Source organism: Crinia signifera, chromosome 1 (assembly GCF_055691185.1).
Source record: "Crinia signifera chromosome 1, ASM5569118v1, whole genome shotgun sequence".
In the NCBI taxonomy this organism is placed as follows: domain Eukaryota; kingdom Metazoa; phylum Chordata; class Amphibia; order Anura; family Myobatrachidae; genus Crinia; species Crinia signifera.
This window is the reverse complement of record NC_139217.1, coordinates 49,627,665-49,652,285: the sequence shown is the minus strand read 5'-3', so window position 1 is coordinate 49,652,285 and position 24,621 is coordinate 49,627,665. Positions and strand designations below refer to the sequence as shown.

The 24,621-nt window shown below is 45.1% G+C and overlaps 2 protein-coding genes across 3 annotated transcripts in view; one reads left to right on the top strand and one right to left on the bottom strand.

Annotated features, from left to right (window-relative positions):
• NICOL1 (NELL2 interacting cell ontogeny regulator 1) overlaps positions 1 to 2,369 on the bottom strand; it is a 37,367-nt gene extending 34,998 nt beyond the window's left edge. Inside the window, exon 1 of one of the 2 annotated variants that reach the window (XM_083151342.1) lies at positions 2,343 to 2,369. In XM_083151342.1, coding sequence (XP_083007468.1) covers positions 2,343 to 2,354 — 12 coding nt within the window. In that variant the 5' untranslated portion in view covers positions 2,355 to 2,369. Of the gene's footprint in view, positions 1 to 1,874; positions 2,018 to 2,342 lie in introns of those variants that run through there. The other variant, XM_083151361.1, reaches the window with a different exon arrangement.
• On the top strand, positions 1,965 to 18,391 carry NELFA (negative elongation factor complex member A). The gene is made up of 11 exons (XM_083151316.1): positions 1,965 to 2,451; positions 9,640 to 9,811; positions 9,909 to 10,070; positions 10,463 to 10,552; positions 12,151 to 12,284; positions 12,420 to 12,489; positions 15,187 to 15,275; positions 15,693 to 15,804; positions 16,220 to 16,458; positions 17,676 to 17,775; positions 18,007 to 18,391. The coding sequence occupies exons 1-11, from the start codon at positions 2,209 to 2,211 to the stop codon at positions 18,189 to 18,191; spliced, it is 1,596 nt and encodes a 531-aa protein (XP_083007442.1). The 5' UTR covers positions 1,965 to 2,208; the 3' UTR covers positions 18,192 to 18,391.
• Positions 18,392 to 24,621: the final 6,230 nt, after the last annotated feature.

The window sequence follows — 24,621 nt, the reverse complement described above, 5'->3', positions numbered from 1 at the left end:
ATAACCACATATCCTGGGCAGCTCAGCAGAGTGCTGGGAGTCTTCACGGCCTGCCCCGATCTTTCTGCATGGCCAGACAGTTACTACATCAGCACATCGGCCCATCTGGTATCTTCCAAAAGCGGGCAGTCGGCCTCATCTGAGCTACAAACACAACAGACCATCAAGGAGCGAGCATATTTCAGCAAACATTGGTTAGAGCCTGTTTGAGCTATTCTCTGAAGGGACACACCACTGTAGGAAATTAGTTTCTTGGCAATTTCTGCATGGAATAGCCTAATGAGCAAACCAATTTTCATAATTGCACAAGAATTGCACAGAACGCCCCCGCTGGCGAGCCGGCGCTTAATCTAACTGGATAAGCGTCACGCACGCGCGTCCCACTTTCCTGGGGGCAAGGGAGGCAAACCTTGCCCGTCTCCACTTCAGGGAGACGGGCAAGGTGAGGGGGGGGGGGGGAGCGGGGAGGTGGGATCAGTCAGTGGGGACTGGTGGCGAAGCGGTGGGGAGCACCATAACAAGGGGATGCACGCACGTCTTGTGTGAGCGCGTCCCCTTGTGGCGGCTCTGCTCAGAACCCCACACAGTGCATGTTTTGCAGGTCTCCTCACAGAATCAGAATATGGAGCTTCTAAAATGTGTCATTCAGTAATGAGTGCACCTGCCGTGTGACCGAGAAACCTTGTACTGTGTGTGGTCCTGAGGACAGAGTTGGAGAACCACTGTATTAAGGGACGCATTTATCAACTAATATTTGCGGCTAAATCCCCGAAAACACCCGTTTTCGGGGGTTAACCGCAAATATTATGTATCCCCCTAATGTATCACAGGGGACCAAAGCAGGAATCTCCGATACCTGCTGCGATCCCCCCCTGCAGCGCCGCCGGCCGCATCCCCCATAGGTTTCTATGGGGGAGGCGAAGCTGCCCGATGTATCAACATCGGGCAGCCCGGCATTGCACCCCTGGGCTATCGCCATTCTGATATGGCGATAGCCCATTGTAGCCTATGGCTAAACATCGCACTGCCCGAGCGGCAGTGCGATCAGCGGGGTCAGCACGTAACCGCGCATGCGCAGACCCCACGGCTTCCGGCTCTGGGCATCGCAGGGACAGGCTCCTTTCAGAGCCCTGTCCCTGCACCCTGGCAGGTGATACATTGGGGTAAAATTATCACATTTTACAATGTGATCCTGGGCGGTAATATTCCGCCCAGATCGCATTTTGTAAATGCGGTCAATGATAAATGGGGCCCTTAGTCTTGAAAAGTGATCAATTGGAGACTGATAAACCACCAACCAATCAGCTCCTGACATTTTTCAAATGTAGCATGGCAGTTAGTAGTTGATTGGCTGGTACTTTATCACTCTCCATCAATTTTCAAGCTTAGTACATCTGTCTCAGTGTACGTCAATGTTGCCTACCTGACCCTCTCCTTCAGGGAGAAAATGCTCTGTTGCTGGACTTCTCTGGTAATGTATGATTGCCATCACCTGTGTGGAGCTGGTTAATTGATAAGAAATATGTTTCACCACAGGTGATGGCCATAATACATTACTAGGGAAGTCCAGGAACAGAGCATTTTCTCCCTGAAGGAGAGGGTTAAGTAGGCAACCCTGGTGTACGTGTACCAATATTACTCTAGGACAGGCATTCCCAACCACGGTCCTCAAGGCACACCAACAGTGCAGGTTTTGTAGATATCCAGGCTTGAGCACAGGTGACTTAATTAGTATCTGAGGGATTCTGATTAAACCATCTGTGCTGAAGTCTGGATATCACTAAAACCTGCACTGTTGATGTGCCTTGAGGACTGTGGTTGGTAATTCCTGCTCTAGGAGCTGTCCAGTGCATACTCGTTTCTTTTGGACCCACCAGGGAACCGTCCAAGCCTTACAGCGCCGGTCCCAATGATTTCCTTTTAGGGAGGCGCTGTGATATCTGTCGGCCATCTTTGATTTGGGCAATTACAGAATGGAGCCGAGGACGAGCGACGTGCTTCACTTCCCCAATAATCCTTATCCAGCGCCCGTGCCCTGGTAACAGCCCAACCGCCTCAGCGTGAGACTCCAGCGACTTCATATGCCATGGGCAGCTTCGTCGCTACGGCCGGGCCCGCTGCCAGGCATCGCGAGAACTGGCGCTGCCCCCCGTGCTCCCGAGCAGCAGCGGGGGGGCCTTGCGCGGCCTGTTTAGCTGTCTTCATAAAATGCCTGCTCGCGATGTTTCCCTTTTTCCCAAGATGGCGTCGATGAGGGAGAGCGACACCGGCCTGTGGCTGCACAACAAGCTGGGCTCGGCAGACGAGCTGTGGGCGCCCCCGAGCATCGCCTCGCTGCTCACCACCTCCGTCATCGACAACGTCCGCCTGTGCTTCCACAGCCTGTCCTCCGCTGTCAAGCTGAAGCTCCTGCTGGGGATACTGCACCTGCCGCGCCGCACTGTGGACGAGGTGAGCGCCCCCTGCCCGACTCCGGTCCACTCCTCCCTCTTTGCCCTGGAGCAGTGTGCGCGCTGAGAGACTCTGTGTGTAGTCTCACAAATGAGGTGGAGGCTTCATGTTGCCCCGCAGAGAGCCACAATTTGCAGGGACTTGTAGTTGCATCCTTTACACTGCATGGGGAGCCTCTACAAGTCCCAGCACTTCCACCTCTGCTCAAGCATGGATATCCTAGATTGACCTACAGGACCAAACTTTGCCTTCTCCTGATCTCTCCATTATATAATGTGGAAGCTATAGGGTTTGCGTATAGCCGTCATAAAGGCCCATTCAATTCGCTCACAATTTACAGCAAGTTGTAGTTGTCACTACACAAATTTTAGTTCTGGGTGCTTTTCCCTGTAGTTATGTCACCGCCTTGGTAATTGCATCCCCCGATAGAGAACATGTAAACTCCACTCTGATCGGGACCATGATGATGAAATTATGACCTCAGTGCAGTGAGGCAGGCATGTGGTCTACTGGTGGGGTATAGCGCGCAAGTCAGGGTTCCTACAGTCACTAGTCAGAAGTCGGCATTCCGACTGCCGGGACTCGGACAGCAAAGCGAGCCCAACAAAGCCGCTTGGAGGCTTGCAGTGATTACCACCTATTCTCTTCTCCCTCTATGGGGGTCATGGACCCCTACAAGGAAGAATAACACTTGTTAGTCGGGATCCCGACACTGGTGTAATGACTATCGGGAGGTCATCAGGCACCCATTGTCCACTAAACCTGCATACAATGTTCTCTTTGTGTCTGCATGGTCAAAAGTAGAGCTGGGCATGCACTTGTGCAAGTTCTCCCCTCTGAGAAGTCGCACGCAATCACCTCCTAAAGCCACCCATGACTTTCCCAGGTGGCAGGAAGCCCGGCTTGGATTCAATCTAACAGATCGCTTCTGCAGATCAAGCATCACATCAGATGTGCTGTCAGTCGCATGCGATATTGATGTTTTTCATGCGATTTATCGCTGCAATCTCATGTGTAATTACCTTACTTTGTTTAAACCCAATTTGCACTGTTTATTCCTATAACTTTACTTCTATCGACCCATGTGCTCTGATAATCGTAAGCTTTTTAAGGGTTTTATAAGTGCTATCTTTTGCGATATTTACTGTGAGAACCACACTCCTAACCCTCTGAGGCACTTATGTATTATTTAGCTTCCCTTCTGGACATGGTGGGACTGCTATGCTATTACTGGTGCCTGTCCTTGTCCTCCTTTATCCCTATAGATTGTAAGCTTGCAGCAGGGCCCTCCTACCTCCAAGTCTGTTGTTACCCAGTTAGTTTTATCACTGTACTATTGTAAAGTGCAACGCAATCTGCTGCGCTATATAAGACACTGTAAATAGATAAATAAATAAAATATCTTTTAGTGTCTACCTCATTATCGTTAATGATGCACTCTACGCCTGCAGGTCAGTTTGGCTATATAGTCCAATGACCTGCATGCTTAGTGGGTTCCGGTGACTTCACTGAACAAAATCGTGTACTGATATTGTTCAGTGTGTGCACTCAATATCTGCCACCCCAAGCCAATATTAACTATATTGGCAGTGGCCAGGGTTGGCTATTGTGTATGGGGCTTAACTGTACAGGGCAGCTTAATTGCTTAACGATATGTAAATAAACAATATTTGTAAATCCTCTTTTAACTGCAGCCAGGCATTCAATTGTGTGTGGGGGCTGCATCGGTACACTTTTTACACATTGAGCTTTACAGTGGATATTCTCATGCAAAGTAGTTTGCGGAAATCAGAGGAAGTTGCTGAGTTTCTATCAGCTCATAATACGTTCTCGGAAGATGCTTGTTCTTCTGTTTTATTGCAAAAAGGTTTCATAACTGTTATTTGAGTGTAAGGTTTATTTGTGTTTGGTAAAACCTACTATTGTGTCGTTTTACTTTTAAAATACAGATTTTTTTTTTTTTGGTACTTATTTCCTAGCACGGCGCCCGTCTCATTGATTGTATGCCTTAAGTGTAAGGTACTTAAGGCATACAATCAACGCGATGGACCCGATTTTCTGTCAATCACCTGCTAATTTGCCGGTGAAAAAGAAAATCTCGTTGATCGCGGCCCATTAAAATGGGCCGCGATGCGACCGACACGATTTTCCCATAGAGAATAATGTTAAATAATTTTTCAAGTCAAAATCGGGTTGATCGCGCTGGTCGTGGCCCATTATAATGGATCAACGCGATTTTACATAGGGGACAATGGCCCCCATTGTTAACGCCACCCCACTATTGACGTGAACCCGAAGCGTGGCGAGTTCGTGAGGGGTGGCGGTAAGCGTTCTCCGACCTTTTCATACTCCCACTATCCACGTCGCCGTGGAGTTGATTTTATAAAGTGTGGCGAGCGCAGCGAGGGGACGCGTATGCCTGTGAAGTTATGCGCGGGGCTCGCCACGCTTCAGGCTTGGTGGCTCACTGCGCTTGCCACACTTTATAAAATCAACTCCACGTGGATAGTGGGGGTATGAAAAGGTCGGAGGACGCGTACCGCCGCCCCTCGCTGCGCACGCCGCGCTTCGGGTTGGCGTCAATAGTGGTGTGGCGTTAACATTGGGAGGGGGCATTTAAAACATGAGGGGGGGTTTATATTAAAATGGGGTGTTTTGGGGCTTTTTACATTGAAATCAATGTCAAATCGGGTCTCGGGACCATTTTACATTGATTCCAATGTAAAAATCGGGTCCATCGCATGCGATGCGATCGACGCGATTTTTCCGACCCGATCAATACAGTCAAAATCGCAGGCGCCGTGCTAGGAAATAGTACCATTTTTTTATTATTCATTTACACTGTAGGCTTATTTCAAATGTGTTGCCTTTTTAATAAATCTCATTTCTAAGACACTGAGCTTTTCTTTCATGGGCACCTAGGATTGTGGTATGCGTCCTGTCTTGTCCGATTCAGGCCACGAAGTGCGCTTAGTGTACTTCGTGTGCATACATAGTGGTGTCAATTTATTGGGGGGGGGGACTTATTTGTTTTAAGCGGAGCATCAATGAATGGGAGCAGTTCAATTGTCGAGCGCATGCACTTCTACTTGTAGTTTCCTAAGGTGGATTGGGGCACAGATAAGCCTCATATACACACACACACAACGATGTTGGTAGGGTGCCAAGAACAGCGAGTGCCCATGCCCACTTGCCCATGCTGTTAATGTGGGGTTTTGCTTGTAGCCATAATCCCCAGAATTTCTCTGACCAGCAACTTTTTTTTTTTGGGGGGGGGGGCGTTTTGGGTGATCAATGCCTTACGCCTTTTATTCTGTATCTGTTGCCTTTCGTAAAAGTGGCTTCCCACTAGAAAACGGTCTGCCTGGTGTGTGCCAACTTGACATTGGACAGAGGTCCTGGCCACTCCAATGGGCATCCCAGGCCATTTTTCGCATCTAAATCTGTCTGGCGGGTGGCCCTGAACATGCTCCCCATGCGCATAGTGTGCCCAGTATACACCTCTCTGTGGTTGACTCCTTGATCTGACAACTTTTTTTTTTTCCCCCTTAAACCACATGTCCTCTACCTCCTGTTATGCAACAAGGGGTATATCATTTTTATTTTTTTTATGCACTTTGCGTAATGACAGGATCCCTTTTTGGGACCCCCACAGGGTTGGTTTTGTCCAACAGTGTCTGAATGCTTACCGGACAAACTGCAGACGACAGTCAAAATGTCGGCACAAGTTTTTCACCTTTTTTTTTTTTTTTGTGTGTACTGCGTCCCCTCACATGGCTTGCTGCGCTCGCCATGCTATTAGCACAGTGCCTCGCTACACTCGGCACACTATTTTATTCTCTAACCACACAGCAGTGGATGGTAGGGCATGAAATAACGCCTGTCGGCTAACAAAATCTTCAAACTTCTTCGCATTACACGACAACATGCCCTGAATGAGAGCACCTGCTACTCCTCCTATAACCCTATACGGTATTGATCAGTGTCATCCGGGTGTTTGACATAAACAAGAGATCAGTGCTGATTTAGGACATTCGGCAATTAGCCTCCTGATCTCATAATTCCTTCTGGACAGTCCAGCTGGAATCCTAATCCTATATAATAAAAGCCGAATCCTGCTTCTCACCTCTATGGGGGAAATGCAAGTATTGTGCGTACCGGCGGCCACTAGGTGGTGCCGAACAATTCAGCTGTTGGTCACCGCTTTGACGTTACTGTTATGTTGCAGCTGCAGTGGGTGACTTGTCAATAACATTTCTATGTCCATACATGACAGCTGTGAGGAGAATTCATATATTAGCATTTGAATAAATTGTGCAGCCCACGTCAATGTCACCATGGCCAAGTTCGGTTTGGAGGACTGTTACATCCCATAGATCTGGTTATTTATGTTGAGACCGTAACTGGGATATCCCCGAGGTGTTTCAGAGTGACGAAGGGTCAACTCCTCCTGTGATCATGAATCTGCCCCTGTCGCAAGGGTGCTGGCAGCTACGCTTGTTGCTAAGCGATATCAACCTATTTACTCCAGAACTTTATTGAAAGTTTGAAATGTGGTCCCAGGGCACCTCATAAAGCCCCCAGCAACCCACTAATCTTGTGAGTAGCAGTCTGTACCCTCCAAATGGCATTTATATTAAGTAAGGTGTTGATGAGCTGTACCAAGTTTTTTTTTAAAGATCTGTCCATGTGCACAGTTATGTTGGATACACACCGATTTGTCCTTAATTTCGATACAATCCCGACTGATTGTATGTATCTTGGGCATGTTTTAGATTCGATGCGCATCCCCGTTGGTCGTTTTGCAGTTCCTACCTGCTGCAGTCAGGATTTGAAACCGACCCCTTCAACTGGGTACAGATTGTGATGAGACCATCGTATGATCGTCCTGGTGTGCACTCTACATACGTTTTGGAAAGTTTGGTACTTCTTTACTTTCATGGCGCCGCGCTACTTCCGGGTTACGCTCGCCACAAACTAAGTAAAATAAACGAAGTTAACGCCATGCCAACATGGATAGTTCATACCTCCACTATCCATGTTGGCATGGAGTTGATTTTAATTAGCGTGGCGAGCGTAGCGAGCCACCGAGCCCGCAGCGTGGGCGAGCGAAGCGAGCCCTGCAAGGGGACTCTGACGCGCGGCGCCATGCTGGCGCCGTGAAAGTTAAGAAGTACCGAAAGTTTTGCTAGCTGGTAAATTGCAGACTATTCCAAGAAAACAGTATACAGGACACACTGAGATGCCCATGTCTGCGGCTTTTGTGGTGTTATTTGTGTACCCAACACTATATTAAAGTATGGAAATGAGGCTTGTTCCTATGACTGAGGTCTATCTGGGACTGAGACGGTGACATCAAAACCTAAGGCAAAGACTAATCTGTGCCTCAGTGGTGTCACACCCTGACTGCTTTGTGCAGGGGACCGGGTTACTTGCGGACGCGTTTGCTACAAACACGCTGCGTAAGCCGCGCATCCATAGCCGCTATCTGGGCGGAATGTCGTGTAGTGTTTGGTGAGGTTACGGTATAGATGGTAGACAACGTCTAGGTCGACAGCGGCTAGGCCGATACCCAAAGAACTTTGGGTATGTCGACCATTTCAGGGTATGTTGACAAAAAGGTGAACACAAGCAGCTTATGGTCTACATGAGTTTTTATTTTATTATTGGTGTCTGTTCACATATGTCGACATGGACATAGTATGAGTGTTCAGCGTCCCCACCGGTCAGCTGCATCTGCCTGACATTTACCCTGTTACTTCATAGGAGAGGAACACCGATATTATACTGTCATACAGTGTGCAATATCCCGGTGTATGTCTGTGATCGGACCGTGTGTGCCCAGCATTAGTGATGTAATGCCTGGAGGTGTCTTTATGCATTGTAGTGTTGCATATACTCCACAGATTAGTTTCCTGTATTTCCATATGGATGCCTGTGGTTATTTAAACCCATTTGGCGGTTTGTCACACTTAAGCCGTACATGTGACCAGCATTTAATTGGTTTGTTTCCAAAGTAATGTTGTCCTTTAGGGACAGAAGGTTGTTACTTGCTATTGCACCAGCCAATGATGAAATGAGAAGACAAAGTCAAAATATAATTTCACAAACCACAGCGGGTCCTACAATTGTGATTGTAAATTGAGATTTCCAATTTTCCAGATCTGGTGGGGTTTTTTTTTTCTTCTATTTGTTCCGTCATTCGCTGTAGTGTGGTTGGATAGTTTTTGTCAGTTTGTTTCTGGTGGCTGGAGTCTAATTACATGGGTCGGAAATGTAACCAGAGGAATTGAAGTGCAGTATTAAAAGCTGGTAACAAATTGATATTTAGGGCCATACTCTGTTGCTCTCCTGTTGAGGCTACTTAGTGGGCACTCACAGGGAGCAATTCAATTGGTGCTCTGTTTGTGTAAATGCCATGGGAGAGCTCATTTCTGCCTCAGTCTCCACAGGACTTACGGGATTTTGCAGCTAAACCTAGCCACAAGCATGATAATCAATGGTGGGACAGAGCAATTTAATTGCTCCAACAGGAAAAACCACCCCGCCCCCCCCCAGTGAACCCTAGGGTCTAGCCATCCAGACCTTATTGACTTTAGTCAAGAAGTATTTAGGGTCCATTTCAATGGTTTCCCCCTGTGGCTGCCACAAGTAGATGCTGGAAGGGGTGTGGGGGGGGGGGGGGGTGGACACCCTTGCTCACAGCCTCCTGCTGTGGGGATTAGAAATGTATAAAAATCCTGTGGTTTTAGAGCCCTATACAGTTGTGGCACCTATGTGCAGCTGAAAAGATAAGAAAGGAAAATGATATAGAGGTGTGTGTGTGTGTGTGGGGGGGGGTATTCAGTCTCTGATTCAGTGTTCCGCCTGTCAAACGGCTGCGGATTGGCAAAAAATGTCCTTGAATTTGTCAATCCGCAGCCATTTCCGAAACAAAACGGATCTGTTTTGTCAAACTGCCTTCAATGCGGTCGGAAACAGCAGCATTGTCTAGGCGGAGGCCGCTATTTTCACCAGCGGAAACCGTTGACAATTTGTGCAGTTTGAATACTTATTTGTTACTAGATTCCAGAATGTGCAGGTTATTGGTTAAGCTCCAGGCTAAAGTTGTGCTGATCACATTGTGTATATTGCATCTAGTTCTGTCCTCCTTGATCTGACGCCTACAATACATTCTTGTCTGTACAGATGAAGATGGCACTAACCGAAATCATCCAACTGGCCACGCTGGACTCTGACCCCTGGATTTTAATGGTAGCTGACATTTTAAAATCGTTTCCGGACACCGGCTCCTTAAATCTGGACCTTGAGGAGCAGAATCCAAACGTACAGGATATTTTGGGAGAGCTCAGAGAAAAAGGTGGGATCACCTTCATTTCTTTCCCGTTGTGAGAACCGCTGTCTTTTTACCAACCAGTAACTTTATTTATTTTTTTTCCTTTCTTCCGCTAAACCAGTGGGTGAATGTGAGGCCTCAGCTATGCTGCCCTTGGAATGTCAGTACCTCAACAAAAATGCCCTCACCATGCTGGCAGGACCACTGACTCCCCCGGTCAAGCATTTCCAGCTGAAACGGAAGCCAAAAAGTGCCACGCTCAGAGCAGAGCTTCTACAGAAATGTAAGTTTATGTTGCGGTCCTTCGAGATGGTGTTGTACGTCCACATATAAGCATATGGTAAATTGCAGGCAGGAACTGTGTAGCTATAATATAGGTCTCTTATTTTCTTTGGAGGTGATGGCTATTTGGTAAGTGCTGATCTTCATTAATGTTTTGTTATCCCCTACTACATCAACATTCCCAATTTATTTATTCTCCTATGGGGGACACTGAAACCATGGGTATAGGTGTTGCTGGCCGAGTGTTTTGTTTTGTTTTTTTCCCATTCCTGCATGCGTACTAGAATAAAACTAAAGAGGTGCCGCTACATTTTACACGTCATGGGACAGAGCGCTAGTATAAACACTTGTTTGTGTCTTTCAGGAATAACATTTCTTTTCTTATTCCCAAAGCCACAGAAACTGCCCAGCAGCTGAAGAAGACGGCGGGCGTTCCATTCCATGCAAAGGCAAGAGGTCTGGTGAAAAAAGTGGACACCACAAGTGAGTATGGCTGTTTCCGCTTGGTTTCGGGCATGCAGCATAGGGAAAGATGTCAGTGTGACCTAATGTTTGCTTAGTCCTGGCTGAGCCTCGCATCCTTCTGAGAAACAGACTATTCATAGCTATAGGCACTCCTTTTATTACTCTGGATTAATGAGGACACTGAATGCACACATAGCTTGACACTAGATAAGGTATAAAATACTCTGCTAGTATAAGTAATACCTCTTTTACACCAAAATCCCGGATCCGACCCTGTATTTGGAACACTGTTCCAATCCGGTCCGTATCCTGGATTTGCTCACTGGTGCCAACCTGGAATATTCCCGGTCCAGCACGGTTTACACTGCAGAGGGCGGCGCTTGGGGATGACATCATCTCCAAGCACCGCGACTGCTGATTGCCGTGCTGGAGGCAAGTTCAGCACCAAGGTAAGCTGCTGTCCAACCCCCAAGGTGAATGGATGCCGCACAAATGCATCCATTCACCACCTCCCCAGGCTCCGCTGCTGTCTGCACAGTACAGCACCGGAAGCTGTGTGCACCCCCCGTCCAACCGCCATACTGACAGCAGGATGGAGGTTTGGCTCCCCCATTGCTGTAATCAGGAGCCGGATCAGATGACCGGCATACCCCTTTACGTTGGATTATATGAGGAGCTGATACTGTAGCTGGGGGGGGGGAGAGAATGTATTGGCTGCTGTGATATGTGTAACGCCTATACACTTACACATACGCTCCAGTCTGGATGTGTTTAATCGCATACACAGGGGGCGATTTCCATTGATTTGTGACCATTTTCCCATCTAAGTATAACTCTCTGATGGTGCCCAGATAGACCAGGTTTAGCCATGTATATTGGCTAAACCTGACAAATGTGCTGGACATGATGCAAAAACTTGACTGAAATGGCTTATTAGTTCCATACATTTTTTGTTAAACTGCAACCAGAATTCAGATAACTTTAAAAAAAAAAAAATATTATTTTTTTTTTTTTTTTTTTTTTTTTTTTTTTTTTTACTGTTTCCCCCAGTCCTGAAAATCCAGAAATGCTGGTGGTATTGGCCAAAGTGAGCCTATGTTTTCATAGCTCCAACGTATTGAGCAGCACCTTTACAGAGCAGGATATAGTGGAAGGTGATAACGCAGCAGCCGATAAGCTTTCATGTAATTTTTTTAAACCCGGCCTGTAACTTGACAGTTACGTGCTGATAGGCTGGTGCATTATTACCTTCCACTCTATCGCTTCACCAGGCCCAATACATCTTCCTCTTTATTCTCTACAACTAACATTAACAATTGTGTTTGGGAGAGTTATTTTGCCACACTTAATTGGCCACTATACAGCCGGCAACATGGGAGTAACTTGCAATAGTTTTAAGAAAAAATTCAACTAATTTGGGTTTCTCCCTGGTCAGAAATGTGTTCCTGTGCCTCCCTCCCACTGCAGATTACGTTGTTGTACACTTTGTAGTAGAAGCATGCATTGTTTTGGTCCCAGGGCATGTATGCAAATGTAAAACGATGGTGAGACCAACCTCTGAGGAGATCCCGCCACTGTAATGGAACTATTTTCTTTTCTACATTTCTCCTTCACAGCTCCTCTGAAAGGAATTCCAAAGCAGGTGCCGTTTAGGAGCCCAACAACACCTAGCGTATTTAGCCCAACTAACAACAGAACTCCGCCTATTGCGCCCTCCAGGACACCCCTCGGAAGGGAGAGGGGAGTGAAGGTAAGTGACTGTCATTGTCTGTCTGATATAAGGCTAATGAGTTGTGGGTAGGCTGGGCCTACACACACACACACACAGAAGGATCCTGTTAGGTACGAAGCTTACACTAGGCTTATGTAAATATCTTGTTTGCAGTTCCTGCGTCTTGATGATTTGAACAAGATGGGAGCTGGGAAAGAAGCCAAGAGGAGGAGGAAGACTGTCGGTAAGTCCTGCTTTGTGTGGAGATTCCAATTCACCTGTATAACTTGCTTCACTTATTTTATTTTTTTGGTATCACCTTTTAATGTAAAACATGAATATTAATAAAGTGATTTTTCAGTACATAGCTCTGTCTGGTTGACGCAAAAATACAAACGCCGCTTTCCTTAGATCCGCTAGCAGATCTATTTACACAAAGGACAAATAGGGGGTTATTCAATTAAGTTCCTTTTTTTTTTTTTTTTTTTTGGCTAGCCTGATTAAAAACTGTCTTTAGTATTCAATTGCAGCCATTTTCAAACAGTTTTTAGTCTGTTTTTTTTTTTTGTTTGTTTTTTCTCGATTTAGCAGTTGATACTGGAATGCAGTTACAGTAGGTATGGAATGGGTAGTCACCTGGAGCTGGCACTTTAAGAATTTTAGTCAGTGTGCTAGTTCCTCTTTCTATACCCCTCACAAGCTAGTCTTAGATTCATACCTCGGGTACGGTTTCAGCAGGCCCCTGTATAGTGAATGCTACAATCAAGACACAGACAGGCAGTAACTGCCCCTGTCTGTCTGTCACTGGAGCGGTCGGGGAGACTCCTCTGGCCTGAATGCAGCAACAATGGAGTCTCTGGCTGCTTGACCACTGTCACTAAGGTACCAGTCGCCGCTGCATGCAGCATCTCGCGGACCCCCAGCCTGACCGCATCAGACAGCCACAGGGTGGTGGTGAGTATCCAGGCACCAGCTAGCGGGAGAGCAGGCTTTTTGATCAAGATGGTCATTAGGATTCCTTGTCGGTGATCTACAGGCGCCATTTTAAAAGAGCAAAATCTACTTCAAAGCTCGGCACATGAAGGGAACCCACCTTCAGTCGTTTCTAGGTGCATTGGAGTCTTCTTGCAAAGTCGTCGTCCCCCCCCCCCCCCCCCCCCCCCCCCCCTTCCCAATCCCTCCTCATTAGTTTTTAAACACAGGGTTTCCAACATCTACACAAAAGAGAAAAAATGTGATTTCAAAACTTTTTCTGGATGAAGTTATAATCAAAGAAAAGAAGGCTTTTATTAAAGTATTTTCTTGGTGCCAAAACCGGACAGTTCATTAAGACCTGATCTGAAGGCTCTCAATCCCTTCTTACAAAGAAAAAAAAAATACAAATTCAAAACGGAATCCCTACGTTCAGTATTAGCAGGTTTGGAACACAAGTTCCTAGTATCTCTGGGCATCAAGAATATCCCGATATTCCTTCCACATCAGAGGTTTCTAAGATCTTTAGTAAAGGGGGATCGTTATCAATTCCAAGCCTTACCCTTCGGGTAAGGTCATCATGACTGCCATAGTCTTGGTAAACACCCTGGGAGCCGTAAGCTGACCTTACTCAGGCTTCAGGGGATCTCGATTATTCCTTATCTAATCTCCCTCCGCAATTCCCCTTCTACAAGATCTGGTGACAACTCAGTGGATCCATCTCAGACCCTGTTGGATTCTCAATTTTTTTCCTAAATACCAGTTGCGGCCGACCCAGACACTGCTATTCCTGGGGATGATTCGGGATACTGCACAAGGAAGAATTTTTTTTTTCTTCCACAAGAAAAACAAACAGCCCTTCATGGTTTGGTAAGGCATCCGATGGCAGCCTTCGAAGCTATACCATATGGCCGTTTCATTCCAGGGTGTTCCAACTCGGACTCTTGTCAAAATGGTTCGGATTCACACCTATAGCTTCATCAGAAAGTCTCTAAATGCAAAGACACATCTGTCCCTTCTTTGGTTACAGTCCAGCCACCTGCCCCAGGGCTGACAGTTTGGGGACCGTGATTGGACTTTAGTAACTGTGGATGCCAGCATACGCGGCTGGGGAACGGTGACATGCTGCGCACGCTTTCAAATTGTGTGGACTTTACAAGAGTCAAAACTCCCAATAAACCTATTGAAATTGAGAGCAATTTTCTTAGCCCTACATCAGGCACGATATCTCCTGCAGGGCAGAGTAACGCAAGCCCAATTAGACAGTGCCACGGGCGGCCACTCAAGCAGTCTCCATGGAACAGTTGTGTAGCGCGACAACGTGGTCCAAGAGCAATAACTTTTTCTAAAGTTGTACAGGCTTGACCCTTTTGTAAGTTCTACTTTGCAATTATTCGGGTGAGGAGTTTTTTTGCAAAGTTCACAGCGCACTCCCACCCAGTTTGGGAGCTCTGGAACGTCCCCACTGTAACTGCTTTCCAGTATCACCCGCTAGATGAAGGAGAAAATGGTATTTTGGTACCTACCGGTAAATCCTTTGCTGAACGCCTGCCCAGTGCTGTTCTTTCCACCTTGGTGTTTACAGATTTTCATGTTAACGGTTATGTTTACTGTGTGGTCTCCTCTTCCTTACTTATTCTTCAGCACCCCCTTGGCACGGTTTTCTAAGGCTGGCTTGGGATGGGTATAGAAGCCAGTCTATATGCACCCTCTATAGTTAAGCTACTGATTCAGGTCCTTGAACATGTACTGTAATAATCACACAGAGGGTACAGACGCTATTTTTCAGAGATCCAAAAAAATAATAATAATTTAAGTTGTCATGTAATGCCACCCATAGTTTACCAGCCAAATTCAACTCCTGGCCTCTTGAACAATTGAAGTGTGTTTGTTTTGTTTGTACACCGGAGCACCTCCCAAGTGCTTCTTACCAAGTGGTAACTTGGCTGCATCTGCTCTTCATTTCCAGAAGCTGACACTGTAGAAAAGCCTCCAAAAGAAGAGACCATTGTGGAGAGTGCAACCCCTGATTACGCTGCTGGACTTGTCTCTACACCGGTATGTTTTGGTCTGTTGTGTAGAACACACCACGACCTTTTCAGTAATTAACGGAGATGCAAAATAAACTGTACCCTAGCTGTGTTACTCTTATCGGCAGGGATTTGTTAGCATTTTGCAATCCCTAATCTTCAACATCAAAAATATATTTCTTGTTCTCTTAACTCCCAATATGCACAAACCGAGTTTAGTATTTAGATGTCAATGCTTGAACGTGAGGAGACTGACACCTGCTCAGCTTCTGTTGCAGAAGGCCTACAGCCACCCAACACTGCAGGACATTCGTAATGTTAGCGTGACTTTGGCAATCTGTAGCTCTTGCAGCCTCCTTGTGTCTAGAACCTACTGTAGCCCTCTACTATAGCACAGCTGTCTGGGTTCCCTACCTAATGGTAAAATGTCTTGCCGCCTATTCAGTGTGCCAAGTTCCTGCAAAATGAGAGCGCCCTTCCATCTACGAGTTACCTGCCAGCGACCCCCAGTGTGGTGCCGTCGTCCTCTTACATCCCAGCATCTGAGGCTCCACAAGGTAAGAATGTGTCCGTCATAGTGATACCAGTACAATAGAACAGTGTGGTTCTCTTTGGACAGAGTTGTGGACAGAGTTGTGTTCTATGTCCAAGTTGGACAGAAAAATGCTGTGAAGCTGCTTGTTCGGTGTGCAAAAGGCTGTAAATGAAAGTTGTGGAAAGCCAGTGTAAGTCAATGGTAATACCGCTTGCCCTTTGTGGTGGTCTGTATGGATCCCCATTATATTGTTGGGCATAGCATAAATGCTGAATTGGGTGGTCCTCGTTGAACCAGGCGGCACTTTGCATTCAGTATCCCTGAACTGCTGAATTCGGCTGATGCTTCGTATTCTAATAGGACCTTTATTATAGATTGAATGAATTCACTTATTACATTCTCGGGTTTTTTTTATTTTATTTTTTTATGCTGGTTAGCTGGGTCAATTCGGGAAGCTTTACAAACAGCACGACAAGCAGAGGAGCAGACGACTACCAACAACACTCTTCCTACCCAGTTAAAGCAACGGACCTTAATGTATCATAGCGATTCCAATGTCGCAGCCACCACTCCGACTACTCCAACCACCCCTGCATCTCCGCTGACGCCAACAACACAAGTCCCTCAGATCACAACTCAAACGCAGCCCGCCAACAAGAAAAAGCTTTCGCTTACAGTAAGTGACCACTCTTTAATTGCAGCAGAACGTTGGCCAGCGTCCATAATGGTAGCAGTTCAAGCAAATGAAACCAAGTGTAAGAAATACAGACCATCGATGAAGAAATGAGTACGTACTTAATGTAGCAGTGCGTTGTGAAGGGTATGGGTCATTGAGTCAACTCAATTTAGGTTGACATGTATCTGGTCGACATGGCTAAGGTTCAAGACCGAACCATGCATTAGGTCAACAATGGAAAAGTTGACAGTTACAAAGGTCAATCTGAATTTGTCACGCAAAAAAAACCCTGAAAAACCTCAAGTTGTCCCACATTTGGAGCAATTTTGGAACAGAACCAAAAAATAAACCCCCCCCCCCCCCCTATGATCGTAAAACGTCCCTTTTTTTTTTCTTTACCTATTTTCCCCCCCCCCCCCCCGTCCTCTGCCAACACATTTTTTTGTTTCTATATATTTGACACTTTCGCTGCGGCGGATTCGGCTTTTGGCCGAAGTGTCATTTGTGCAGTTCAGGAGCATTCCTTTCCGTGAGTAGACCGCTCTAGGACATCCCAGCAGTATGATAGAAAAATATAAGATTTCTCCTTTATCCGCTAGAGGACACTGCAGTCTTCCTTATTTTGGGGATAGAGTGTTGATGGGACTCGGTATTTTAAATCTTGAAGTTTGGCTGGCTCCCCCCCTCTGTCTTTAAACTGGCCATACATGTCTTTAAACTGGCCATACATTAGAACAATTCTAGGCCCGAATGCACGGTTTTGATGGATCGTGTAAACAATTGTGTGCACAGATCAGGTATTTAGTTGCGCTGTGTGGGTCAAGAGGTCGCTCCACTGATATGTGATGCCTAGTCAGTAAAGCATGCTGATTAGTAAAGGGGGCGTCTGTTTTTCAAAGTCCCCTTGCCTCTGTCCATGCACAGTATTTATTACTGTACTTTCAGTATAGAGGGCATCAGATTACACCGTTCGCTATAATAAAATTAATGCAGTTAATGCACCATCTCTGATCTAGGTTTCTATGTAATAATAATTCTAACAGTACACATTAGGTTTATTATTGCTTGCCACAAGTTTCTTTATTTGTGGTCGTGTTATTGCTCCTCTTTTATATACAGCAAGCGCTACTGTATGTATAACCTCTGTAGCCGCAGACTATTAAATGAATGAGTGTAAATGTTTACAGAAGGAATGTGATTATCTCTACATTATACAGGAGGAACAGGCGTCTACAGCACGTGAAATGTTTGCGACGGCAAACAAGGTTACAAAGCCAGAGAAGGCGCTAATAATTGGATTTATGGCTGGAGTAAGAGGTAGGTCGCTGTCTTGGCAATGTAAGGATCGGGAGTTCTATGAAAGTAGAACCATTGAAATTATTGTATATATTTTTTTTTTATGTATAAGTATGATGGCACATAAATCACAGGCCTTATTCAGACACGCAGTCCCTATCCCAAGCCGCTCATTCCTTTCATTGTATATAGAAATGCTATCTCCGCAAACTGTATTTGATTTCGTTATTGTAATGTCATGTTCTATTGCAGAGAATCCTTGCCCGGAGCAGGGTGACGTCATACAGATTAAACTGCGCGAAGACACAGAAGTCCTACAGAAGGGAGACGGTACAGGCAGCACCACGATGATGGTCGATACAGTTTTTGAAATGAACTATACCACTGGCAAATGGTCCAAACTAAAGAAATACAAGCCTTTAACCAATGTGTCATAGGGGGGTGGTGGTGTTGTTTCCAGGCAGTAAACTGTGGCCGGACCAAAGTCACTCGCAAGTTGGGTTCAACACAAAACAGTCACCGTCCAGTTGAGTTTTTGTTTTTCCTTCTGCTGTGACTGGAATCCAGAAGTGGGTGGGGGGGTCTATTTTCAATGGTTATATCCTCTAAATAAAACACACTTGACCTATTCCTGAAACCGTGTCGGAGAATGGAAAGCTGGCCAATTTTGTAGCGTTGAAACCAATTTTAAAATGTGTTCTACAATAATGATACAGATTCTCCCACTTTGATTTTTTTTTTTTGGGGGGCGGGACTTTACAGCAAACTATACCTCCTATGGATCCAGGTAACAAAACCGTGGCAGAAGTATTCAGCATTATGGGGTTTTCTTGGGTTTTTTTTTTAATCTGGAGCATTTCCATGACCTTCAAAAGTATTGAACATGAGCAGCTCTGTCTTGGGTCAAGCTTACCAGAGTTGCCCGTAACCGATCTTTTTTTTTTTTTAACTCCCGTGTGAGTATCTCTATGCTGGCCATCGGGTGCTGTCACAGCTGCTGTACAGAACGTCTGTACTGGATAAGTACAATCACAGAGGCCTAGTCTTTTTAATGTCTGGGATATTAGATGTGGCATTAGAATGATCACATTTATAGAGCATGCGCCTACCCTGCAGTGATTTACAGTTGGACCATCGTTCAGTAGACCACAAATGGCAGAAATGCTGTTATTGTAGCAGAAACCAACCAAAGTTATAGTACTTTGGTCAACTGCAAGTAAATACACTAGGAACCAGCTGCATCACTGAGCAGAGACAATTGTGCCATCGGTTGTGCCAATGGCACTAGATTTTATGGTTAAGTCTCTGTTCACTTAGCAAGCATAATTGCTATGGCCGAATGGGATGGTGATGTCGCAGGTTGATAGCAAGGCTGAATTATGAAGATTGGAGAGTTCCTGGGTACGTAGTAGGCGTACCTTTTTTTTTTTTTTTTTTTTTTTTTTTTTTTTGTTCACCTTTTAATCTAAGTATGGACCACTACTCGTAAACTGCTTTCTTAGCTGCTCTAAAGAAAGGGGGCTGCTAATGGTTCACTTGAGGGGTTAGTTTGGGATCTAGACAATGTCTCCGAGTGGGAATAGCTGCCACGATAAACCTAATATCTTTCAGAAATAATCTGGGACACTGGGATCTCGCTTTGCAGAGCAAGGAGTCCGCCACAAAGTATTAACAGCATTTTTTTTAATCTTTAAATTGTTCTGGTATGGCTCAGACAAACCATACTGCGCTACAGCGGTTCACAAATGGATATTTGGCATAGAACTCATACCTGACACACCATTAACAGGTCCTGCGAATGCGGACAACATGCTGCCGTACAATGTACGACAGGTCTTCTGTGCTGCTGGCTCTAGACCGCATGGTGAAATGTTACAATTGGTAACGCACAAAAGGAAGAAATGGAGGTAAAAGTAGGACTTGTAAGCGCTGCGATCTCCGGTTCTATTGCTGGATCACTGTTCCTCTCACCCAACCGACGGTTCTGAAAACTACTGCAATAGACTTCATCATTGAACTCTTTAGAGCCGCTGTAAAATCCAAAGCTTTCATGATTTTTATTTTGTAAAATCAATAGCATAGCTGATGTTTTTTTTCTATTACTTTTTTTTTTTAATACAGTTGCCATCTTTTTTGCTCATTTTTGGTGCATCGGTGTGTATAATAAAAGTTTAGATTTTCTAAAAATTTTGCTACTTGTTGTATAGTCTTGATTAGTCTTCAACCTAAATGTGTTTTGTTGCATCTGCTGGCGATGATGCTAGATATACAGTGGCTGTTAATGTAGGAGTCTTGAAATATCATCATTGGCCTTGTAATCTTCTTGTTGCCTGCTGCATTTGCAACAGATAACAAGATAGGGATTAGTAGAATGTGGCGCTATGCAACAGAAAGGGGGGTTCTAATCGTTCTGGGTAACAAAGCAATTTAGAACAATTTGGAAGACCCCTGAAATAAGCTCACAAACGCAGCGTAAGGGAATACTCTACCTCCGAAGAGGTGTCACCAGCACCCAAAATAGCATAGAAAAGAATAGAAAAAAATATATATAGATATATATTTATTTTAGTGTTCCTGCTAGGCGCTGCGCCCTGCCCGAATTATTATTATTTTTTTTTAAGGGCAAAATGCGCCCTGCCCGTCTCGCAGCGCTCCGCTAAAACAGCCTCACGCCGTTGACGGCGATGCCTGGCGCTTCCCGGTAGCACAGTGGATTCGGAGGGGCCGGGCCCGCCCCCTTTGACTGTGGCAGCCGGGCCCACCCCCTTTGATGAAAATGACGGCCCAAGCACGCCTCTTTCATGACGGCGGTGGCCCGGGCATGCCCCCTTCATGATGTCCGCCCCCCCAGAGCGCCTTGATATCCTGGAGCAGCAACCCTGTTGGATCCCCTGTTAGACGGGACCCGAAATGTAGAAATGAACAAAGAGCGGGTATAGAGTGCGCTTATAAATAAATCTTTTATGATATGCATATTAGTATATCATAACAGGTTTTACCTTTTTTATAATATTTTGTATACAAAAGATAAAAACAACTACAAATCGGTTCGTATCCTGTATGTGGTTCATTCACAGCATGTGATCAAAACATATGAATCTGGTCCAACGCGTTTCGTCAACTAGGTGACTTCATCAAGGGCGAATAGTAGTTTCAAAATGAATGATACTAGTAAGATGTCAATATGGATATAACCATAAGGGTAGGTGGGCGCATCTCCTTCTTAGGAGTTAAAAAAGAATCCGATATGAAATTCAAAACAGATCGATCATCAAAACAGTGAATTCCTTCATACAATCAGGAACAGATTAAACAGCCCAGCAGTAGGTTCTTAAAGGTTCAGACAACCACAAGGGAATAATGGTCCCAAGTAGGTGTGTTAGCTCTGAAGTCCAAAGCTGGAATGACTCATTGTTATCTGAAACCTACTGCTGGGCAGTTTAATCTGTTCCTGATTGTATGAAGGAATTCACAGTTTTGATGATCATCGATCTGTTTAGAATTTCATATCTGATTCTTGTTTAACTAACTCCTAAGAAGGAGATGCTCCTACCTACCCTTATGGTTATATCCATATTGACCTCTTACTAGTATCATTCATTTTGAAACTACTATTCGCCCCTGATGAAGTCACCTAGTTGACGAAACGCGTTGAGCCAGATTAATGTTTTGATCACATGCTGTGAATGAACCACATACAGGATACGAACTGAATTGTATTTGTTAGTTTTTTATCTTTTGTATACAAAATATTATAAAGGTCAAACCTGTTATAAATAAATATCTTTTATATGATATGCATATTAGTATATCATAAGCGCACTCTGTACCCTATAAATGTGTGTGTACCCAAACTATATAAAGGTATCTTTAGATCAGTCTTAAAACCGTAATATGCATATCCCACTCTTGCACATTCAGGATGGATGGAAGTACACATAAAGGTATCTTTGCACAGAATGTGCATACTAGTGACTAATTAAAGCGCGTGTATAGTCCTATCAAGGTATCTTTAGTTTTCCAATTCCCAGCCAGTCACAATGCCAGAATATTTGTAAAAAAAAAAAAAAACTTTGTTTTTAACAGAAGGTATTTGAAAAATAGTCTAAAAGTAACCATAAAATAAATCCACAAAGATAAAAACATAACCTCACATCTATGTAAGCTATTCACAACCCTTGTATCAACACGTTTCGGTACCAAGGACCTTTGTCAAGATGTGTTAGTGAATATCTAGATCCATATAATAAACCATCCTAAAACTGTTTTTGTTATCTGAAACCGGAAGGGCCTCAGTCACCTGTCCCGAATGAGCGAGTTGGTATAATGAACTTTACTCAAAAGGTTTCTTTTGCATAATTGGTGACTGGACCGGAAGTGTGTCCATTGTATTGTTGTCCCTGTGGACTTCTGGGGCTTTTATTTTTATATCGGATTCCTGCTTTGTGAATGTCAGTGGGTTGCCATAGCGACTAAAAAAAATGACAACACGTAAGAGGTATATACATAGCCATATACTGATGATGATGTAGTAAATTTAACCAAAAAAAAGACTTAAAGGAACCATTTCAGTTCAATTTAAAGTCACAATTTAGCCCGTTCAGGCTACGGAGGGTATGCAAGGCCCGCCGCAATTTCCGATGGGGGAAAATAGCGGCATGCGCCTATTCAGTGCTGCCTTGTCCGACAGAACGGACGTGACTTTGAAAGTTTTGGGACCCTTTTGTCGATTACAGCTTGCGAATTGTCGCAATCCCGGCCGAAACTCGACAATTCACAGCCTTTACAGGGACACGCCCCCTTTTCACTGATCGCCAAGCGGGATATTGAATCACGCCTGGTGATATGCTGTCGAGCAAAAACGAGCCAGGGTCACAGCTGTTGAGATGGATCAACAGTCGTGACCCGGAATTGAATAGTCCCCTAAGTGTGTACAAATTATAAATACAACCCATGTTGGCCTTGGCAAATCTCTGCATCTTAAATTCCCCTTAATTCATTTTCTACCGACAAGACTAAGTCTGTGACTACACATTTGTAAATCTTCTTCAAATGAGCAGAGTGTTTTTCAAGCCCATTTCTGATGATTCTTGTGTGTTCACATAAACGTACTGAATATCCTACAGGTTCTACTTATGTACATAAGGTAGCTTGTACATTTAATTGCATATATAACGTTTTTTTGTTACACCACTCAAGGGGTTAATTGTTCATGGGTACAAGCTGGAATTTTATTTTTTGCAGCTTACCAAGCAAAACTGAATCAACCCAAGATGTCCCAAGAAGTTTCCACGTCAGACATCGGTGGATTCAGAACCTTCCCATGTCACATTTACAACAGGCAGAGGCTTCTGTTCCTGGGCATGACTATGGACACTTGTAAGCAATGGGATTTTTATCCCTCATGACAGCGGTTATGTGTATCAGACTCCTCGGTTCTATGGTGGCAGCCTTTGAGACAATGCCATATGCCCAATTTCACTCCGAACCATTTCAGCTGGACCTTTTTGCTCAGTGGTCAGGGTCGCACATTTTTCTTCACCACAGAGTATTCTTAGCCCCAAAGACATGACTATCTATTTTTTTTTGGTGGCTGGTATCAGGAGAAAGAGATTCGGAGTGTGGGAATGGGCGGTTCTCACTACTGACACAAACCTTTGTGGCTGGGGAGCAGTGACTTGGATCTCTGTTCCATGGTCTTGGACTCTACACGAGGCAAGACTGTCTACAAACATCCTGGAGCTGCGGGCTGTGTTCTTTGCAACTGGCACATTCCTTACTAGAGGGTTGTGCTGTCGGAGAGTTCAGTCTGACAATGCCATTGTGCTGGCATATATAAATTGACAGGGCGGCTCTCTCTCGGCAATATTCATTCTGGGGGGTCGATAATTGGGAAGCCGACAATCTAAGTCGGCAAGACATAGATCCAGGAAAATAGGACCTACATCTGAAGGTCTATCGCATGTTCTCTCAATGGTGGGGTCTTCCACAAGTTAATCTGATGGAATCATCCGCTACCAGAATTTTGTTCACAAACAAGATATCCGACAGCGGTGGTGGTTGGCGCTCTGGTGATTCCTTGAAATGAGCAGTTTGTCTACCAGTTCCCTCCTTTTCCTCTGATTCATCGCCTTCTGTGGCGCAGAACGTGGAAAAGTTCTGTTGGTGACTCTGGATTGTCCCCTTTGGGCATGGTATTCGGACCTGCAGAGGCCTCACCATCACCACATCTGGAAGACTTACATCTCCTGGTGTGAAAGTAGGAGGTTGGCCCCTCCTGAGGTTCAATGCATCTTGCCTTCTGCTGTTCTTTCAGGTAGGCGTTCAGCTTGGTTCCTTGAAGGTACATGTTTTGGCATGGTCAATTTTCTTTAACAATAGCTCTTTTGCCAGATGTTCAGATGTATTTCCAGGGGGTGGACTGGTTGCATACTCAGTTTGTTCCACCCACAGCTCCATGGGATTTGAATCTTGTTCTTTCCTTTCTGGAGCCTTCTGCAAGGCGTGTGTCGGAGTTAGGTGCTTTATTGTGTTGATTTTTTCTGATGCTTCTGCTGCATCTAGGTCTTTTAAAAGGGTCTATGTGGGTAGGACTGCAGAGAAGGGTTGGCTTGTTTGTCCAGTATGATGCACTCGGATGGCCTGCATCTAAACAGACCCTTGCATAGTGGATTAGTTTCACTATTCGACAAGCTTATTTGGCTGCTTCTGAACAGATCAGGGTGCATTCTACACGTTAGATTGGTTCCAATTGGGCAGGCGCCCATGGGGTTTACTTTAAACCAACTCCGTAGAGCGGCTACATGGTGAAGTCAGCATACCTTTTTGTTCGTTTCTAGGCTTGACACATTTGCGGCCTCTGCTTCC

Coding starts and splice junctions, on each gene's coding strand:
- NELFA (XM_083151316.1), top strand. CDS start 2,209: ATGCCTGCTCGCGATGTTTCCCTTTTTCCCAAGATGGCGTCGATGAGG. Junction 10,553..12,150: donor GAAAAAAGTGGACACCACAA/GTGAGTATGGCT, acceptor TCTCCTTCACAG/CTCCTCTGAAAGGAATTCCA. Junction 15,276..15,692: donor CTGGACTTGTCTCTACACCG/GTATGTTTTGGT, acceptor CCGCCTATTCAG/TGTGCCAAGTTCCTGCAAAA.